The following is a 21,270-nucleotide window of genomic DNA, read 5'->3' as shown; positions in this document are numbered from 1 at the left end:
GTGGAACTTAAAATGCAAAATTCAAGATTAAAATTGCTAGAAATTTAACAAATCTGGATGTATGTATGTACCTTCAAGTTGGGAATATACCAAATTATAAACCGATATTGATCATTTTCTTCGTGTATCTCTTCCACCCTTTGAGAATCCGAAATATCAAGTTACAGTCACTACGGTAGACTAATTATTTAAAAGACTTGACATCGAGCGGTATCGAAGTACATTCCAATATGAGAACCTGCAATACCTCTTTTAGTGCTGGTAAACTATCCATAGTCTGACTATTGTTCTGATTACTGACGAAAAATAAAATTTACATCGGCCACCAAAAATTTTTTTGGACTACCTGTCACGAATTATTTAAAAAATAATTTGTTCAGAATACAATATAAATAAGCCTTTACGACAGCTATCAAAACGATAGTCGGACTATCGACAGTTTGTTTTATTTATTTATTTCAAATATTTATTATAATAAAAAATTTCAATAAAATTATATAAAAAATAGCACTAGCATCTAAGGCTATCGGCTAAAATGTGGTTAAAATTGGTGTTGGATTCGACAGTTTGTGAGTTCTAGGCTATTTAAAATGTACATTTATACCCACATTCTCCATAGGAATGTTTTATACCCATATCGAATTTAAAGCATCTAATTTCAGTAATTTCGATGGGGTAATGAGGCTAAAACTTTTAAAATACCGTTCTTTGGGGGCTATATCAGCACGTGGACCCACACTGATAAATTTCTGGGGGACAGTTTGTAGCCCCAACGAAGACTAAATACCAAATTTCAACAATTTTGGTATGATAATGTGGCTCAAACCTTCAAAATACCGAAAACCTAGGAGTAATTGAAGCTTCTGTACCATATAAAACAGCTCCATATAAAATATTGAGAGCTGTATCTTGAATTCAACAGACGGACGGAACTGGTTATATACTTTATACGGTCTCCGACGAATATTTCTATGTGTTACAAACGGGATGACAAAGTTAATTATACCCTCCAGTAAGGTATAAAAATATAGACCATTTTGCAACATTCTTCAGATTTCATAGATATAAGCATTTGTTGTAGTTTTTTACTGTATATTTTTTTTTTCTTAAAAAATAATAAAATGAAAAAAGTACCATTTTAGTACTTTTTGATATTTTTAATTTTCTATCCCTGGTTGAATTGTGTGTGTGGAGAGAGCAACGTTAAATGAGCGCGCGTGGGCGCTCTCTCGCCTGATGGTATAGGGGGTATGCATAGAGAAAAGTGTGAATGTATTGGTGAAAATGGTTTGTAACTTTGCTACAGCGTCAGGCACCATACTTTTCTATTGCATACTTTATGGGTTGTCATTGTGTGAGGGCATGCTTTTTCAATGGGTTGAACGCTTTCCGAGTTAAAAATTGCAAATCTTGAAGAAACTTTACCGTCACGGAACAAAGCTATTGTAAACGAATTGTATGAAAACGTAAACAAACATTTTTGCAGCTTGAAGAATTTTCGGTCATAATTGAGTTGTTGTTGTGATCTTTAAGTGCGGTACACACGATCAGTTTTGACTGTCAGTTTTGCTCAAAAAGTCGGTTGCTTGCCAGTGTGACCGTTCATTTTTGTCAGTCATCAGGCAACCACAAAATATTTTGTGGTTGCTGGACGGTTGGACAGTTATCGATAATTCCGAAAAATCGACAGTCAAAACTGATCGTGTGTACCCCGCTTTATGTGACCTGTAGTGGGATTCTGTAACTCATTTTTGCTGTTACCGACAAAAATCGGTAAAATTAAATCGCAAAATTATGATTAAAAACATAAAGAAAAGTTGGCATCACTGTTTATGTCGGTAGAGGCTAGCGACTACTTTTTATTCATCGTTAGACCGTGCTTAGACATTCAAACTGGAAAGAAAATTTTTCTTCTCAATTTCTTTTAAAATTTCCTTGTTGTTCAGGCACGGAAATCATGTTTGTGTCAATTTTATAATTTTTCTTCTTCACACTCATTTTCTCATTGCGCTGTTCAAAAACAAAGCCAAGGCAAAATTGTAATGAAAAGTAAAAATGGACGTGTGTGATAAACAATTAATTATTAAAGGAACCCTTGAATTGCTTTTTAATTTTAATATTTCCACTTATTTCGAATTATTTTTGCTTAAAAATATATGGTTTGTTCCAGTACTGCAAGAATCTACTAATTTTTAATATTTTTTCCGATAACATAAAGGAAAAAATGTTATCGTAGTAAGAAATAGTAGCTTCTTGCAGGTTCTGGAACAGAGCAATAGTTTTTCCTCCAAATGGGTTTTTTCAATTGTTTCCACTGTTGTTTGTTTCTCGACAGAGAAAATAAAATGAAAGAAAATGCAAAAACAAATCTGCAGCCAACTTCAGGTTGTATACGAAGAAAAACCTCTTATTCCTCTCTACTCCCTCGCCCATAAACTCAATTTTCTTCCCATCAACTTTCCCTGTATAAACTTACCAAAAAATTTCGTTAATTATCGAAATTATAAGCATTTTAAGCAGGGAATATCGGAAATATCGATAAATGTCAAACTGTCCAGCAACCACAAAATATTTTGCGATTGCCTGATGACTGATAAAAATGAACGGCCACACTAGCAAGCAACAACAATGCTGTCATTAAAAACTGACAATGTGTACCAAGCTTTAGTTTTTGCTCTGTTCCAGAACCTGCAAGAATCTACTATTTTTTACTACGATAACATTTTTTTCTTTATGTTATCGGAAAAAATAGTAAAAATTAGTAGATTCTTGCAGTACTGGAACAGACCATTTACCGACAATTATCGATAACAGCAAAAATGAGTAAAGTGGGGTACACACGATCAGTTTTGCTCAAATAATCGGTTGCTTGCCAGTGTGGCCGTTCACTTTTGTCAGTCATCAGGCAATCACAAAATATTTTGTGGTTGCTGGACGGTTGGACAGTTATCGATAATTCCGAAAAATCGACAGTCAAAACTGATCGTGTGTACCCCGCTTTACAGAATCCCACTACTGGTAAATAGATCTTGTTGTACACTAGTTTCTTGAAATTAAATGTTTTTCCCGAAAAACGCAACATGTGATGTCAAAATTTACTAGAATTTTATTAAACAAAAATATATTACAAATGCAGTGACAAAAATCCATCCAATTTTATTTCTTCCCATCTTTTGGTTTATCCGAATTTGATGGTGTTTTAGAATTTGACATGTCGTCGTTGCTGCCAGTTTTTTCAGCAGTTTCCTTCTTCGATGATTTGGTTGCTTGTGCTACTTTAGATCGCTGTTCAGCATCGGCCTTGGCCTTTGCCATTCGCGCCTCTTCCTCTTTCTTCAGTACTTCCTTTTCGGCTTCGGTCAATTCACCGAATATGCTGACTATAAAATCATGCAATTCGCGTTCATGTTGTTTTTTATTGCCAGTCGAAGGTGCAGCAGCAGTGGGGCGACCATGATACTGAATTTGTAAACTAAAAATAAGATAAGACGAAAAAAAAAACTTAAGAAGAAACAACGATATAGAAGAAGTAGTATTCATTTCAATTTTTGGGTAATTAACAAGAAGGAAAAACTAAATTTAATTAGTTGAATATTTGCACACATTTCGCAAGCAAAAGGCGCCATCATGAAAACATTTTTGTTTCACTCATTGACAATTATGCAAAAATTCAAAAAAAAGCAAAAAGAAAAATCAATCATTTGTATTTTCAATTTGATTCGCAAGAGTTCACTCTTATGATGTTTTTTTGCCAACAAATAAAAAACCCCGAGCGAAAGCATTTAAAACGTCATCCCACAAAGACGTTTTTTAACCAAACAAATGCGCCAATTTGCCAAATACCGTCACAAAATTAAGCCAACAGAAAAAATATGATGAAAAGCAATCATGAAAATGTTTCAAATATTTCATACTTCAAACATTTATATACACACTTGTGCACTATAAATGTCCACAAAAAGATACATGTTACATACATATTTAAATGCGCATATAGGTTCATATATCCACACAGCCGTTGTACTACTATATAAAGAAAGTACTTCTAGCAAATAATTATCTCAGTTTCCAGAAGATGTTCTTCAGATTCTTATTACAAGGATATAATCTTTTCGTGTGCAAGTCCTTTCTTGAAAATTTAAAAGCAGTTAGTAGTTGTGATCTTGACTATAACATTTTTTGGCATTGAGAAACCTATACCCCCTGAAGTATGGACTATACAATTTTTTCGGGGGCATGTCAATACTTTCTGAGATAAGTAACAACATCCCATCAGCCTTATGCATTATTTTTTAATTTATATTCACCGATTTTATATACATACATACATACGTACATGTATCTATATGTATGTTCGAATATACGATGGGATTTGTTGGCAGTAAGAGATGCCAAAAGATATGTATGTATGTACTGACATGTATGTCTATATGTTTGTATATTCAATATCGTCTGTATTGAGTAAAAACTTGACCAACCCTATAATCGTTCAAGCATATTGGCAAACATACATATGTACGGGTATGTGGAGAGCATGTCATAAATCTTACTTATATCAGTTCATTGAACATTTCATTGTTTTTTAAATATTTCATTAAAAATGCAAAAAGAAAGGAAAAGATTCACTAAACTTTAAAAGCTCATATATCGATCATTGGATTAAGAACTCATAAATTTTTACAATAATTCGGTAGAGGAATTGCATGGGATTTTCATGCACACTTACTCCATGATTGGTGGGTATGTCGAAATTTAATAGGTTATTTGTGGTTTTATGTTATTTTTTTAACGGAAAGCAATGATTTATTTTCCTACGTTGCACTATAGGTAATTTTGGCCTGTTTTTGAGGCAAAAATTAATAGCGGTGGACTTTTCGGCTTTTTATAAATTTTTAATATTTTAAATGCAAAAGTAAGCTAAAACAAAGAATTACACGGTAGAATTCGGATATACCGAACATCGGTTAAAAGAAATTACGTTTATAACGAACAAAGTCTTTTCTTAAAATTTGTACACACATTCAGACCAATAAACGTGGACCTTCAGACCAATAAACGTGGATTTTTTAAAGAATATTTTTTTAATCCAGCTTCAGACCAATAAACTTGGATTTTTTAAAGAATATTTTTTTAATCCAGCTTCAGACCAATAAACGTGGATTTTTTAAAGAATATTTTTTCATCCACAATCAGGCCAATAAACGTGGATTTTTTAAAGAATATTTTTTTAATCCAGCTTCAGACCAATAAACGTGAATTTTTAAAAAAATATTTTTTTAATCCAGCTTCAGACCAATAAATGTGGATTTTTTAAAGAATATTTTTTTAATCCAGCTTCAGACCAATGAACGTGGATTTTTTAAAGAATATTTTTTTTAATCCAGCTTCAGACCAATAAACGTGGATTTTTTAAAGAATATTTTTTTTTAATCCAGCTTCAGACCAATAAACGTGGATTTTTTAAAGAATATTTTTTTAATCCAGCTTCAGACCAATAAACGTGGATTTTTTAAAGAATATTTTTTTAATCCAGCTTCAGACCAATAAACGTGGATTTTTTAAAGAATATTTTTTCATCGACCTTCGGACCAATTTTTTAAATAATAGTTTTTCATCGACCTCTAGACCAATAAACGTGGATTTTTTAAAGAATATTTTTTCATCGACCTTCAGACCAATAAACGTGGATTTTTTAAAGAATATTTTTTCATCGACCTTCAGACCAATAAACGTGGATTTTTTAAAGAATATTTTTTCATCGACCTTCAGACCAATAAACGTGGATTTTTTAAAGAATATTTTTTCATCGACCTTCAGACCAATAAACGTGGATTTTTTAAAGAATATTTTTTCATCGACCTTCAGACCAATAAACGTGGATTTTTTAAAGAATATTTTTTCATCGACCTTCAGACCAATAAACGTGGATTTTTTAAAGAATATTTTTTCATCGACCTTCAGACCAATAAACGTGGATTTTTTAAAGAATATTTTTTCATCGACCTTCAGACCAATAAACGTGGATTTTTTAAAGAATATTTTTTCATCGACCTTCAGACCAATAAACGTGGATTTTTTAAAGAATATTTTTTCATCGACCTTCAGACCAATAAACGTGGATTTTTTAAAGAATATTTTTTCATCGACCTTCAGACCAATAAACGTGGATTTTTTAAAGAATATTTTTTCATCGACCTTCAGACCAATAAACGTGGATTTTTTAAAGAATATTTTTTCATCGACCTTCAGACCAATAAACGTGGATTTTTTAAAGAATATTTTTTCATCGACCTTCAGACCAATAAACGTGGATTTTTTAAAGAATATTTTTTCATCGACCTTCAGACCAATAAACGTGGATTTTTTAAAGAATATTTTTTCATCGACCTTCAGACCAATAAACGTGGATTTTTTAAAGAATATTTTTTCATCGACCTTCAGACCAATAAACGTGGATTTTTTAAAGAATATTTTTTCATCGACCTTCAGACCAATAAACGTGGATTTTTTAAAGAATATTTTTTCATCGACCTTCAGACCAATAAACGTGGATTTTTTAAAGAATATTTTTTCATCGACCTTCAGACCAATAAACGTGGATTTTTTAAAGAATATTTTTTCATCGACCTTCAGACCAATAAACGTGGATTTTTTAAAGAATATTTTTTCATCGACCTTCAGACCAATAAACGTGGATTTTTTAAAGAATATTTTTTCATCGACCTTCAGACCAATAAACGTGGATTTTTTAAAGAATATTTTTTCATCGACCTTCAGACCAATAAACGTGGATTTTTTAAAGAATATTTTTTCATCGACCTTCAGACCAATAAACGTGGATTTTTTAAAGAATATTTTTTCATCGACCTTCAGACCAATAAACGTGGATTTTTTAAAGAATATTTTTTCATCGACCTTCAGACCAATAAACGTGGATTTTTTAAAGAATATTTTTTCATCGACCTTCAGACCAATAAACGTGGATTTTTTAAAGAATATTTTTTCATCGACCTTCAGACCAATAAACGTGGATTTTTTAAAGAATATTTTTTCATCGACCTTCAGACCAATAAACGTGGATTTTTTAAAGAATATTTTTTCATCGACCTTCAGACCAATAAACGTGGATTTTTTAAAGAATATTTTTTCATCGACCTTCAGACCAATAAACGTGGATTTTTTAAAGAATATTTTTTCATCGACCTTCAGACCAATAAACGTGGATTTTTTAAAGAATATTTTTTCATCGACCTTCAGACCAATAAACGTGGATTTTTTAAAGAATATTTTTTCATCGACCTTCAGACCAATAAACGTGGATTTTTTAAAGAATATTTTTTCATCGACCTTCAGACCAATAAACGTGGATTTTTTAAAGAATATTTTTTCATCGACCTTCAGACCAATAAACGTGGATTTTTTAAAGAATATTTTTTCATCGACCTTCAGACCAATAAACGTGGATTTTTTAAAGAATATTTTTTCATCGACCTTCAGACCAATAAACGTGGATTTTTTAAAGAATATTTTTTCATCGACCTTCAGACCAATAAACGTGGATTTTTTAAAGAATATTTTTTCATCGACCTTCAGACCAATAAACGTGGATTTTTTAAAGAATATTTTTTCATCGACCTTCAGACCAATAAACGTGGATTTTTTAAAGAATATTTTTTCATCGACCTTCAGACCAATAAACGTGGATTTTTTAAAGAATATTTTTTCATCGACCTTCAGACCAATAAACGTGGATTTTTTAAAGAATATTTTTTCATCGACCTTCAGACCAATAAACGTGGATTTTTTAAAGAATATTTTTTTAATCCAGCTTCAGACCAATAAACGTGGATTTTTTAAAGAATATTTTTTCATCGACCTTCGGACCAATTTTTTAAATAATAGTTTTTCATCGACCTCTAGACCAATAAACGTGGATTTTTTAAAGAATATTTTTTCATCGACCTTCAGACCAATAAACGTGGATTTTTTAAAGAATATTTTTTCATCGACCTTCAGACCAATAAACGTGGATTTTTTAAAGAATATTTTTTCATCGACCTTCAGACCAATAAACGTGGATTTTTTAAAGAATATTTTTTCATCGACCTTCAGACCAATAAACGTGGATTTTTTAAAGAATATTTTTTCATCGACCTTCAGACCAATAAACGTGGATTTTTTAAAGAATATTTTTTCATCGACCTTCAGACCAATAAACGTGGATTTTTTAAAGAATATTTTTTCATCGACCTTCAGACCAATAAACGTGGATTTTTTAAAGAATATTTTTTCATCGACCTTCAGACCAATAAACGTGGATTTTTTAAAGAATATTTTTTCATCGACCTTCAGACCAATAAACGTGGATTTTTTAAAGAATATTTTTTCATCGACCTTCAGACCAATAAACGTGGATTTTTTAAAGAATATTTTTTCATCGACCTTCAGACCAATAAACGTGGATTTTTTAAAGAATATTTTTTCATCGACCTTCAGACCAATAAACGTGGATTTTTTAAAGAATATTTTTTCATCGACCTTCAGACCAATAAACGTGGATTTTTTAAAGAATATTTTTTCATCGACCTTCAGACCAATAAACGTGGATTTTTTAAAGAATATTTTTTCATCGACCTTCAGACCAATAAACGTGGATTTTTTAAAGAATATTTTTTCATCGACCTTCAGACCAATAAACGTGGATTTTTTAAAGAATATTTTTTCATCGACCTTCAGACCAATAAACGTGGATTTTTTAAAGAATATTTTTTCATCGACCTTCAGACCAATAAACGTGGATTTTTTAAAGAATATTTTTTCATCGACCTTCAGACCAATAAACGTGGATTTTTTAAAGAATATTTTTTCATCGACCTTCAGACCAATAAACGTGGATTTTTTAAAGAATATTTTTTCATCGACCTTCAGACCAATAAACGTGGATTTTTTAAAGAATATTTTTTCATCGACCTTCAGACCAATAAACGTGGATTTTTTAAAGAATATTTTTTCATCGACCTTCAGACCAATAAACGTGGATTTTTTAAAGAATATTTTTTCATCGACCTTCAGACCAATAAACGTGGATTTTTTAAAGAATATTTTTTCATCGACCTTCAGACCAATAAACGTGGATTTTTTAAAGAATATTTTTTCATCGACCTTCAGACCAATAAACGTGGATTTTTTAAAGAATATTTTTTCATCGACCTTCAGACCAATAAACGTGGATTTTTTAAAGAATATTTTTTCATCGACCTTCAGACCAATAAACGTGGATTTTTTAAAGAATATTTTTTCATCGACCTTCAGACCAATAAACGTGGATTTTTTAAAGAATATTTTTTCATCGACCTTCAGACCAATAAACGTGGATTTTTTAAAGAATATTTTTTCATCGACCTTCAGACCAATAAACGTGGATTTTTTAAAGAATATTTTTTCATCGACCTTCAGACCAATAAACGTGGATTTTTTAAAGAATATTTTTTCATCGACCTTCAGACCAATAAACGTGGATTTTTTAAAGAATATTTTTTCATCGACCTTCAGACCAATAAACGTGGATTTTTTAAAGAATATTTTTTCATCGACCTTCAGACCAATAAACGTGGATTTTTTAAAGAATATTTTTTCATCGACCTTCAGACCAATAAACGTGGATTTTTTAAAGAATATTTTTTCATCGACCTTCAGACCAATAAACGTGGATTTTTTAAAGAATATTTTTTCATCGACCTTCAGACCAATAAACGTGGATTTTTTAAAGAATATTTTTTTAATCCAGCTTCAGACCAATAAACGTGGATTTTTTAAAGAATATTTTTTCATCGACCTTCGGACCAATTTTTTAAATAATAGTTTTTCATCGACCTCTAGACCAATAAACGTGGATTTTTTAAAGAATATTTTTTCATCGACCTTCAGACCAATAAACGTGGATTTTTTAAAGAATATTTTTTCATCGACCTTCAGACCAATAAACGTGGATTTTTTAAAGAATATTTTTTCATCGACCTTCAGACCAATAAACGTGGATTTTTTAAAGAATATTTTTTCATCGACCTTCAGACCAATAAACGTGGATTTTTTAAAGAATATTTTTTCATCGACCTTCAGACCAATAAACGTGGATTTTTTAAAGAATATTTTTTCATCGACCTTCAGACCAATAAACGTGGATTTTTTAAAGAATATTTTTTCATCGACCTTCAGACCAATAAACGTGGATTTTTTAAAGAATATTTTTTCATCGACCTTCAGACCAATAAACGTGGATTTTTTAAAGAATATTTTTTCATCGACCTTCAGACCAATAAACGTGGATTTTTTAAAGAATATTTTTTCATCGACCTTCAGACCAATAAACGTGGATTTTTTAAAGAATATTTTTTCATCGACCTTCAGACCAATAAACGTGGATTTTTTAAAGAATATTTTTTCATCGACCTTCAGACCAATAAACGTGGATTTTTTAAAGAATATTTTTTCATCGACCTTCAGACCAATAAACGTGGATTTTTTAAAGAATATTTTTTCATCGACCTTCAGACCAATAAACGTGGATTTTTTAAAGAATATTTTTTCATCGACCTTCAGACCAATAAACGTGGATTTTTTAAAGAATATTTTTTCATCGACCTTCAGACCAATAAACGTGGATTTTTTAAAGAATATTTTTTCATCGACCTTCAGACCAATAAACGTGGATTTTTTAAAGAATATTTTTTCATCGACCTTCAGACCAATAAACGTGGATTTTTTAAAGAATATTTTTTCATCGACCTTCAGACCAATAAACGTGGATTTTTTAAAGAATATTTTTTCATCGACCTTCAGACCAATAAACGTGGATTTTTTAAAGAATATTTTTTCATCGACCTTCAGACCAATAAACGTGGATTTTTTAAAGAATATTTTTTCATCGACCTTCAGACCAATAAACGTGGATTTTTTAAAGAATATTTTTTCATCGACCTTCAGACCAATAAACGTGGATTTTTTAAAGAATATTTTTTCATCGACCTTCAGACCAATAAACGTGGATTTTTTAAAGAATATTTTTTCATCGACCTTCAGACCAATAAACGTGGATTTTTTAAAGAATATTTTTTCATCGACCTTCAGACCAATAAACGTGGATTTTTTAAAGAATATTTTTTCATCGACCTTCAGACCAATAAACGTGGATTTTTTAAAGAATATTTTTTCATCGACCTTCAGACCAATAAACGTGGATTTTTTAAAGAATATTTTTTCATCGACCTTCAGACCAATAAACGTGGATTTTTTAAAGAATATTTTTTCATCGACCTTCAGACCAATAAACGTGGATTTTTTAAAGAATATTTTTTCATCGACCTTCAGACCAATAAACGTGGATTTTTTAAAGAATATTTTTTCATCGACCTTCAGACCAATAAACGTGGATTTTTTAAAGAATATTTTTTCATCGACCTTCAGACCAATAAACGTGGATTTTTTAAAGAATATTTTTTCATCGACCTTCAGACCAATAAACGTGGATTTTTTAAAGAATATTTTTTCATCGACCTTCAGACCAATAAACGTGGATTTTTTAAAGAATATTTTTTCATCGACCTTCAGACCAATAAACGTGGATTTTTTAAAGAATATTTTTTCATCGACCTTCAGACCAATAAACGTGGATTTTTTAAAGAATATTTTTTCATCGACCTTCAGACCAATAAACGTGGATTTTTTAAAGAATATTTTTTCATCGACCTTCAGACCAATAAACGTGGATTTTTTAAAGAATATTTTTTCATCGACCTTCAGACCAATAAACGTGGATTTTTTAAAGAATATTTTTTCATCGACCTTCAGACCAATAAACGTGGATTTTTTAAAGAATATTTTTTCATCGACCTTCAGACCAATAAACGTGGATTTTTTAAAGAATATTTTTTCATCGACCTTCAGACCAATAAACGTGGATTTTTTAAAGAATATTTTTTCATCGACCTTCAGACCAATAAACGTGGATTTTTTAAAGAATATTTTTTCATCGACCTTCAGACCAATAAACGTGGATTTTTTAAAGAATATTTTTTCATCGACCTTCAGACCAATAAACGTAGATTTTTTAAAGAATATTTTTTCATCGACCTTCAGACCAATAAACGTAGATTTTTTAAGGCATATTTTTTCATCGACCTTCAAACCAATTCCCTTCTAATAAATGAATCATATTTCCTACGTTATGCATTCCGATTGTGGTTATGATGACCATCGAATGCATTACATATTTAGATATACTCATTTGCCAACAATATTTTGTAATATGCATGTTCTTGTTAATGATACGATGGCGTATAAGTGCTGCAAATTCTTTGAACAAATGTTACTCATACGTCACGCCGTACCATGATCGGCGAAAATTGATTATTGGCCACAAATCATGTTCTTCACTGTGATATATGAACAAATTAAAACGGACAGTTTAATGAAAAAATGTGAAAAATTACATTTTCGAGAAAACGAAACAATCTATAAAAGAAATTTCTCACACATTGTGGAATTCCTTTATGATGTCTAAAATTTTTCAATTGAATATTTCCAAGACAAAAAAGTCAAGAGAATATATAATCTCAGTTTTATTAATTAATTGAACAAGCACACACACTCCCAAACCTACATGTGTTTGTATAGTTTGCAAAAATTTATGCCAAAGAAACAAATAAAATCAAAATTCTAAATTCACAACAAAAACAACAACTTTGTTGTTTACATACATATATTAAATAAATAATGAATGAATGCCAAGAAATCTTTTTTTTTTTGAAATAATAGAATATCAACGAATAGCTTCTAAACAAAGAGACACCAGCAACAACCGCCATTGGCAATAAGAAAAGAAAAAAACACCAACAACAAATAACAACAGAAACCATAACACAATGGGCATAGTGCCGTCGTCGCATTGCCGGTTGTTTTAGTGATTATACGGCTGTTAAGTTTATATGTATGGGTGATATCTGCCACTTAAGTGCTCATGCATATTTGAGTGTATGTTTGTGCGCGATTTTAGTGTATATTTTTTTGGCAAGACCATCAAGTTAAAGCAATCTAAAATGAAATAATACAAATAAGATGCAAAGAAAAAAAAAAACACAATAAATGAAATATGGTAGTGGGGGGATCACCAGCAAAATTTTTAAAGTAAAAGAGGAAAAATAAACTAGACACGTTCCTCATTTAGAAACGAATATATTTAAGAGGGGAATTTGGGAATTTAGAAAAAATTAATTAATATACAATAACAACATACATACATACATATGTATATTTCAGAGACAATTTCCACAAACAATAAAGAGAAATATACTTTCGCTGAAGGCAATTTCAAGGCTATTCTGTTTTTTTTTGAGAAACATCACTGGGACAAGAACTTTTGATGGAAAATTTTCGTTTTTCCCAAATACATATGTATGTGTTTTATCAGATTTTGTTTTAATTTAGTGACATTTTTCATTAAACGCCATAAGAAACATGGTTGTGTGTGGAACATTTTTGAAAATAAGTTTTCTGTCAACTGATTATCCTAAATACAAAGTAAATCCGGAAGTATAATTGTGCTACAACGAATTTGACAATATTCGATAAGGAGTTTTAATATAAACTGTATCTACGTGGATTTGGTTGGACAATTTTGGTAAAACGATAAAAACCCTATAACTTTCTTAGATGGCTTTTATTCCAAAGAGAACGTTTTCTTCCATAAGCCGAACTAAGAATAAATGCCTAAACGTATCGATCATTATTTTACTTCTCCACCTCCACCTTCCACTTGACTACTTTCTGACGGGAGCATCTTTATCCATCCTCTTAACATGGCCCAGCCAACGCAATCTTTGTAGCTCGGTACGTTTTACTATGTATTTCGATGTATGTAGATTGGCTGGTACAACTCGTGCTTCATACGACGCCGGTATTTTCCCTCAATGCATATTTGTTCATAAATCATTCGAAGAATTCGAAGTTATTTTTCTTACCAATTTTAGCATTAAAATCTTCTAGAATACTCTTAATGTCATGCCCAGGGCTACGGTCATATGCTCTCTCTAGGCGATCGTCGTCTTTCTCTCTCATCAACCAGCATCTCCCGGTACACCTGCTCGGGATTCTTTTGGTACGTGCCGGAACGGAGGAAACCCAATCCTAGGGATATGTAAGTCGACTTCCCATTAATCGACTTTTTGCAGTCAAAAGTCTAAAAATCGTAGTCGACTTTTTGTCTGGAGTGAAAATCGCATAATCGATTATCTTGTGATCGATTTTCTAGTTTGTCCATAGATTAGAGCTTTGTTCCTTTACTTTTTTAATGGTAAGAGTGGTAAAAGAGAAAAGTGTCAAAATTGCTCTCTCATGAACATTTTTACCAGAAAAGTAATGGAACGGAAAAATTGTAGATCTGGTAGCAATGTCAAAAAGAAACATAAAAAATTAATTTTCGTCTTTTATTTCACAGTTTTTATACCCTCAACCTTTAGGCTAGAAAGGGCACTTTCATACGGGCAAAATGTGCCTCATCGAAATAATGGTTCTAGACCCCAATCGGTCCACTCCTTCGGGTACCTCCCACACAAAATTTCGGATATCTTCAGATTGGGACCTGCTCTCGATTCGCTTCGACTTTTGTTGCAACAACTTGTATTAACTGTTCCATACGACGGTACAAATTGTTGAAGCGATTTGCATTCGCTACCTCCATTACGACGGTAAAAGTTTTTTTCAGCGGCAAGTACATATTCCTTGGGAAAACAGCCCGAAGGTGTAAAAAACCCCTATGTCACTATATGTGGCGGTCGGAGAGCACGATAACTCTCGAGCTGTTCAACCGATTTGGTCCAACATTGGGTCTTCGTCATATTATATCCAAACTTAGTTTCATTTCGCTATGACCAAAATGCTATGACGATATCACTTGAATGGGGCAACCAATTTTTTCCAAACTTTGGATCTCCTTATATATTGTCAAAATTTAGTTTAACTTCTAAAATGGACCATACCGGACTTCCCTAAGGTACCCTCACCCACAAAAGTTCAACATTTGTGTCTTAGTGCAGTTCATTCCTAATCCAGATTTTTGTCGGCAAGTTCAAATGTCCAAAAAGGGCCACAAAATTCTGAAGAGAAGTTAAATACATTCGATCTGACCGTAGGTTAAAGTTTCACTTCACATTGGCTGAGGGTATATATCTGTCGGCAAAGCCGACTGACACTTTTTTACTTGTTAATTTATTTTTGTCAGCGTTCGACTTTTTCTTCTGTTTTTCGTCAATTTTTTTTCTTCATTGTGAAATAATCGTCAAACAAAAGTCGAAAAATCAGTTCTGCCATTTTTTGCCAGCAGACATTTGTCTGGTCGCCTGTGGTAGAAGAGAAATACATAAGTACTCTCTCTCCTCTCTCACTCTTTTAAAAATGGCTGCTAATTTTACCACTTTTTGGGGTTAAGGAACGCTTTGCAGGTTAAAATGGTAACAAATGGTAAAAATGGTAACCTCAGGTAAGTAAAGGAACACAGCTTAGGTATCTACGATAACCCAAAAATTTTTACAAATTCGTACAAATTTTTACTGAATGCTGTTCGATAACAAATTTATCCAGCAAAAGAGAGCGAGTTCGGAGAGATTTGTGAGTGAGAACTTGCAAATTTTTGCTGGAAACATTTTTCCCGTAAAAATTTGTAAGTTCGGCCAGCTGACTTTTAATCAGCTGTTAAATGTAAACAACTTGTAATGTTAACATTTGTGACCAAGAAAATTTCACATTTTTTTAGATTTTAAAGCGTTGTGGATAGGTTTACTGCTTTAAATAAGTCAAATGCAATTTTAAAATTTATGTTTTTTTTCCAATTGGTTTAAATTATCAAAAGAAACAAAAACAAGGACTATCTTGCAAAGTTTTTGCATAATGTTGTTCGATAACTTTCTGCAATTTTTCTTGCTTGAGAGAGTAAAATTCATTCAGAGAGGTTGCTGGAACTTGCTGAGTAATTATTCCTGGTAAAGTTATCGTACACACCTATAATCGATTATCTTGTGATCGATTTTCGAGTTTGCCCATAGATTGTTGACTTGGCGGTTTTACACTTTTGGCGATTTTACAGTTTTAAAAGAAAACTTGGAAATCGACGAATAGTCGATTATAAACGATTTTATGCGTTTATGGAAAAGTCGAAAGTTGAGTTTTAAGACAACCGAAATAATCGCCAGAACGAAAAATCACATTTTTAGTTTTAGGCCAAAATCAAAAAATCGATTATTGCTTTCCATTACCTATCCCTACCCCATTCGCATCCACCACACTCAAACTTAGGATGGAGGCAATAGATGCCTGGATTGGGTGCATCTTAGGTGTTGCTTTGTATTCGTCCGTGTAAGAGACTACGACAGGGACAATGTTTATGTTACGTGGACACAGTCCCAGTAAGTCGTCCTCATCAGATACCCCCGCAGTCCTCGCTAAAAGCAACCCGCTGTTCGAATACCCGAAGCTAGACCAAATTTCCCAAATGAGCTTCGTCGAGCCAACCCCAGTAACACCAGAGTCAGGGAGCTGACATTGGAAGTTAACAGGTTGGTCGGGAAGCATAAGCGGAGCAAATGGTAAAATCATCTGAAGAGTTGCAATATTGAAGCCGGATGGATGCCTGGAAAGGTGAACTTTACAGACCGATTTTGCTCTTATCGCCCGTGGCATAGATTTTTGAGGCTTTACTCCTTCCCAATCGCCAGAAATAGCCATCCCAGTTGCCTATAATGAGCATGGGTACCGTAATCAGCAGAGTACGGCAACAGCGTTGTACGCAATCTCCACACATATTAGTCGAGAACTCCACCAGAGGCTGCTTATCAAAAACCTTTGATACTGTCAAGCACTTCACGCTGTTTTAGAACATTGAGCAGATTACATACCTTTCGTCCATGTTTGAAACGTTGGATAACACAGTGCAACATTTTTAAGGTGATCTTGCGCAAACAATTCGAACTCAGGATTTTTTGAAAGTACAGACCCAAACGACATGAAACCCTAGTTTGGTTTTGTTGTGTCAGATCCAGCTCGGATTTTATGGCCCCATCTAAACATGATTAAATATTGAGTTTTTAAAGAAATTCGGGGCTATATCTCTGAAACCAATGCGAATCTTCATCTGACCTCTGAAGCAAATTTGTAGATAAGGACAAGAATAAAATATTTGGAGAAATAAAAAACTCGAAAAACTACATTTATTGCCTCAAATTTCAAAATATATGGACAAAATACACAATTTTTATACATTTCGCACCGTATCTCCCGTTAATTTTTTCTGAATATTTTCTTTTGGAAAAATATTCCCTGGAATGTTATACACAACTCTTCAGAACATGTCATTGTTGTAAAATGCCTCTATGCTGTTGTTTTCAGTATATTTTTCAACGACGATTTAATTAAAATGCCAATAATGTAGTGAAATCCGAAATGCGAGCAAAAGCTGTTGATGTTTTGCGGTTTTCTCAAAAGATAAGTTCTACTAGTTTAGGGCTACAATATTGCTAAAGGCAGCAAGGCCAAATTCCTATTCGTTTCTGAGATAAAGGCCTGATAAATGCAAAAAAGTGTAGATTTAGCCCGGTTTAGATGAGGCCATAAAATCCGAACTGGATCTGACAGGACAAAACCCTACTAGGGTTTTTATAGTCTAAATATGTACTTTCAAAAAATGCATACGAGAAGTTGTTTGCATTTTCAGTGTTGCAAAGTGTAATCAATTATATCCGTGGACGTCGAACGTGGAATTTGGGAACAAGAAGTCCAAGACCCGTATATTGGAACAAGAAGTTCCCAAAGGTGGAGTGATATCTCTAAAACTGTTAAGCCACTACCTCTCTTGTATGCCAACCCATCCAGACGGCATTGGGATCGTAACTTATGCGGATGATTGTACATTGTATTGGCGCCGGGTACCGTCCATAATGTCATTGTAAAAGGTTGAACTCATATTTAGCCGATCTTGCCAAGTTATTCCTCCCGAGGATTACGCAAATACATATCTGCCACTAAATGTACGGGTACTCTGTTCACTACATGGACTGCAGAGGTGAGCACTGATTTCAATTGTCTATGAGGCGCCACTGTGGTCCACTTATGTAAGTGCAATGCGATGAAAAAATATTAAAACCTGTCAAAATGCCGCTCTGAGAACTGCAACAGGGTGCCTCCTCATATCTTCAGTAGACCATCGATATGTGGAGACAACGATTCTTCCGGTACAGCAACATAATGGTAGGCTTTCGTTGCAGTACCTACTCGGGTGATACCCTGAGAGACATCCTAATCACCATGTAGAGGATATGACCTCCAACCAGGCTATCTATCTACAACCGCTGAAAAGCCTCAGCAGCCACGACAAACCAGAGTAGTTTTGCCTCAACTACGTTCGAAATGATGCAGCAGTCTACATTCTTTTAGGGCAAGGATTGAGTCAGACGACGACGTTGAAGGCGCACTGGGTGATGTTCTGACGCAGCAAGCAGCAACATACCTATCGTTGTAATCCCGGGTGTGACTAAGGCCAGAGCACCCATTCCATACATCCATTACATCTCACCGATACTGACAGGTGGTGGATGTAGATCTGTCAAACGGAACAGATGCATACTAGTCCGGGCTTCATCTCTATACCGGCACGGACCTGAAGAGTTCGGAGCCGGCATTACGGGACAAATTGCTGCTCCCATGGTGAAAAAAATACACGAACACAAACACATTATTGTTGAGATGACTGCCCTGGTCGAAGATTCCTCCGAGTCAATCCGGTGCATAGAACCGCCCTCCGTGGGATTGGGAGGAGGAGGACTTGCCTTCCTGATACACCGGTGTGTCCAGTAAATACCTATCTCGCTTGAGCTTGTATCTAGTGACCCATATCATCACGAGCTTTGACATTCCGTCCTAGGTGATAACCACGGTTTGCACGGTGAATGAAGACGCTCCTACGAGAATTAGAGGAGACTGCCACAGCTCGCCAGATATCACCAGTAGTGCGATACTCTAACTCATTTTTTGAGTTACCGACAAACTTAAAATGCTTATAATTTCGGTAATTGCCGATGTTTTTCGGTAAGTTAGCGACGAATAAAAAGCAGTCGTAAAGTTATACCGTTAACAAGAGTGTTGTCAACTTTTATTTGAACTTTTCATTCATAATTTTGTGTTTTAATTTTACCGATTTTTGTCGGTAACTCAAAAAATGAGTTAGAGAATCGCACTACAGGCCTGATAAATGACGTATTCTGGCAATCCGTCATTTTCCTTAGCTCAGCCCATATCCGTAGCATCATCTCCGTAAACAGACCACCCGATTTCATAACCTCTGAACGCCGTACTTTCCTGAACCATGGGAAAGCCGATTGACAAGGGTTCAGAGAATTTACCAATCTATCTCAGATCCTCGGGTAACTGAGAAAACTTTCGGGGACATCATCACTGCAGCAGCCGCTCGCTACATACCTGCTGGTCGAATACACGAAATTAGACCAAATGAGCGTGATGAGCTTCGTCGTACGAACCCTGAAGACCCAAGAGTTAGAGAGCTTACTCTTAAAGCAATGCAACATTGGTGCAGGATTAAGTAAATTGTAGGCAACGGTTGAATAACTCTCGAATCCGGAGAAGAAGGAATTCAGAACAGCAGTTACTTTCTACGGCGTGACAGCAACTGACCCAAAGAGGTGCGCGTGTTATTTTAACCGGCTGTTCATAGAGCACCCCGAGAGTGATAGGGCGAAGAGAAGTGTGCTACACAGAAAAAAATTTTTGCCATTTGATAAAAAAATTCAAAGATTCAATCAAAAATTTATCGATTTTCCGGCAATAAAAAAATTGTCATATTGACAAAATTCGATAAAATGGTTTGATCACAAAGTAAAAAATACAACTGATAAAATATTTCACATATTGACAAAAATATTTATCAAAATATTACACATATTCCATTTTATCAGTTCAATATAAAAAAATCGATAAATATTTTAGTCAATATGTGAAATATGTTATCAGTTGTATTTTTACTTTGTAATCAAATAATTTTATCGAATTTCGTCAATATGATCATTTTTTTATCGCCGGATTTTTTTCTGTGTACGCCGTATAAGAAGAGCCCTTCCAGCCGAGTAGGTACCACCACAATTTACGATGAGCGATGTTGTAGATGCTAACTACCCCAAAATACTGGGTGTAACGTTCGATAGCATGTTTAAGCCACAGCTATTTCCGATAAGATCAGAGGTAGGAACAAGGTGCTTATGTCGCTGGCCAGCAGCACTTGGGAAGCTGACAAGGAAACCTTGTTGACCACCCACAATGCAATAGGCCGGTCTGTGGTAAGCTATGCGGCGCCAGCGCGGTCTGCAAGAGTTTGCACTACGCAGTGGAAGAAGATTCAAACATGCCAGAATGCTGCCCTGAGGACTGCAACAGGATGCCTCCTCATGACACCAGTGGACCATCTTCATGAGGAGAAGAATATTTTACCGGTGCGTCAGCACAATAAGATGTTGTCGATGTAGTACCTGCTTAGGTGTTATCGCAGGTACGTCAGGAGAGATCTTCATTATCTAGAGAGAGAGAGGTCAAACGGTATAAAAGAGAACCTCTAGACCAACGGCAGTGTGAATGCCGCACTTGGAGACCACCCCCATCCATCGCAGCAGAAGAACATCAGCTGCCCAGTTAAGAACCGGACGATGCACCTGCCTCAATTCATATTGGGCCGAATTGACGCCACGATACCCAACACATGTCCAGCATGTGGATTGGGGCCCACGATACACTGCAAATGTTTATCTGTCCAGCTAACCCCACTCACCTGTCTCCTGATTTCTTATGGACGCAACCAGCCCAGGTTGCAGAATTCTTCAGTCTGGATACAGAGGAAGCATAACCTGATAACTGAAATAATACGAACGAACATATTTGCGTTGCTACAACAACAACAGCATGTGTTCAAAATACAGAGAGAAATAGAGCACAACATACACAACGTACATATGTATAATTTTTGATGTAAGGGAATACTTTTCGAGTGGGGATAGATAACGGAAAGCAATAATGGATTTTTTTCGATTTTGCTATAAAACTAAAAATGCGATTTTTCGGTCTGTCGATTATTTCAGTTGTCCTAAAACTCGACTTTCGACTTTTTCAAAACCGCAGCAAATCGATTATAATCGATTATTCCTCAACTTTTGAGTTTTCTTTTGA

At 34.1% G+C, this 21,270-nt stretch overlaps 1 protein-coding gene across 1 annotated transcript in view; it reads right to left on the bottom strand.

The window, feature by feature from the left end:
* Positions 1-3,083: 3,083 nt before the first annotated feature.
* LOC141404293 (2-oxoglutarate dehydrogenase-like, mitochondrial) overlaps positions 3,084-21,270 on the bottom strand; it is a 99,337-nt gene continuing 81,150 nt past the window's right edge. Inside the window, exon 11 of the mRNA XM_073987756.1 lies at positions 3,084-3,472. Within this exon, the coding sequence (XP_073843857.1) occupies positions 3,157-3,472 (316 nt within the window). The 3' untranslated portion in view covers positions 3,084-3,156. The remainder of the gene's footprint in view (positions 3,473-21,270) is intronic.

The sequence above is a fragment of the Musca autumnalis genome, unplaced genomic scaffold (assembly GCF_047663935.1).
Source record: "Musca autumnalis isolate F117 unplaced genomic scaffold, ASM4766393v1 scaffold_4, whole genome shotgun sequence".
Classification (NCBI taxonomy): domain Eukaryota; kingdom Metazoa; phylum Arthropoda; class Insecta; order Diptera; family Muscidae; genus Musca; species Musca autumnalis.
The sequence above is the reverse complement of the archived record's forward strand: the minus strand, read 5'-3'. Positions and strand labels throughout refer to the sequence as shown.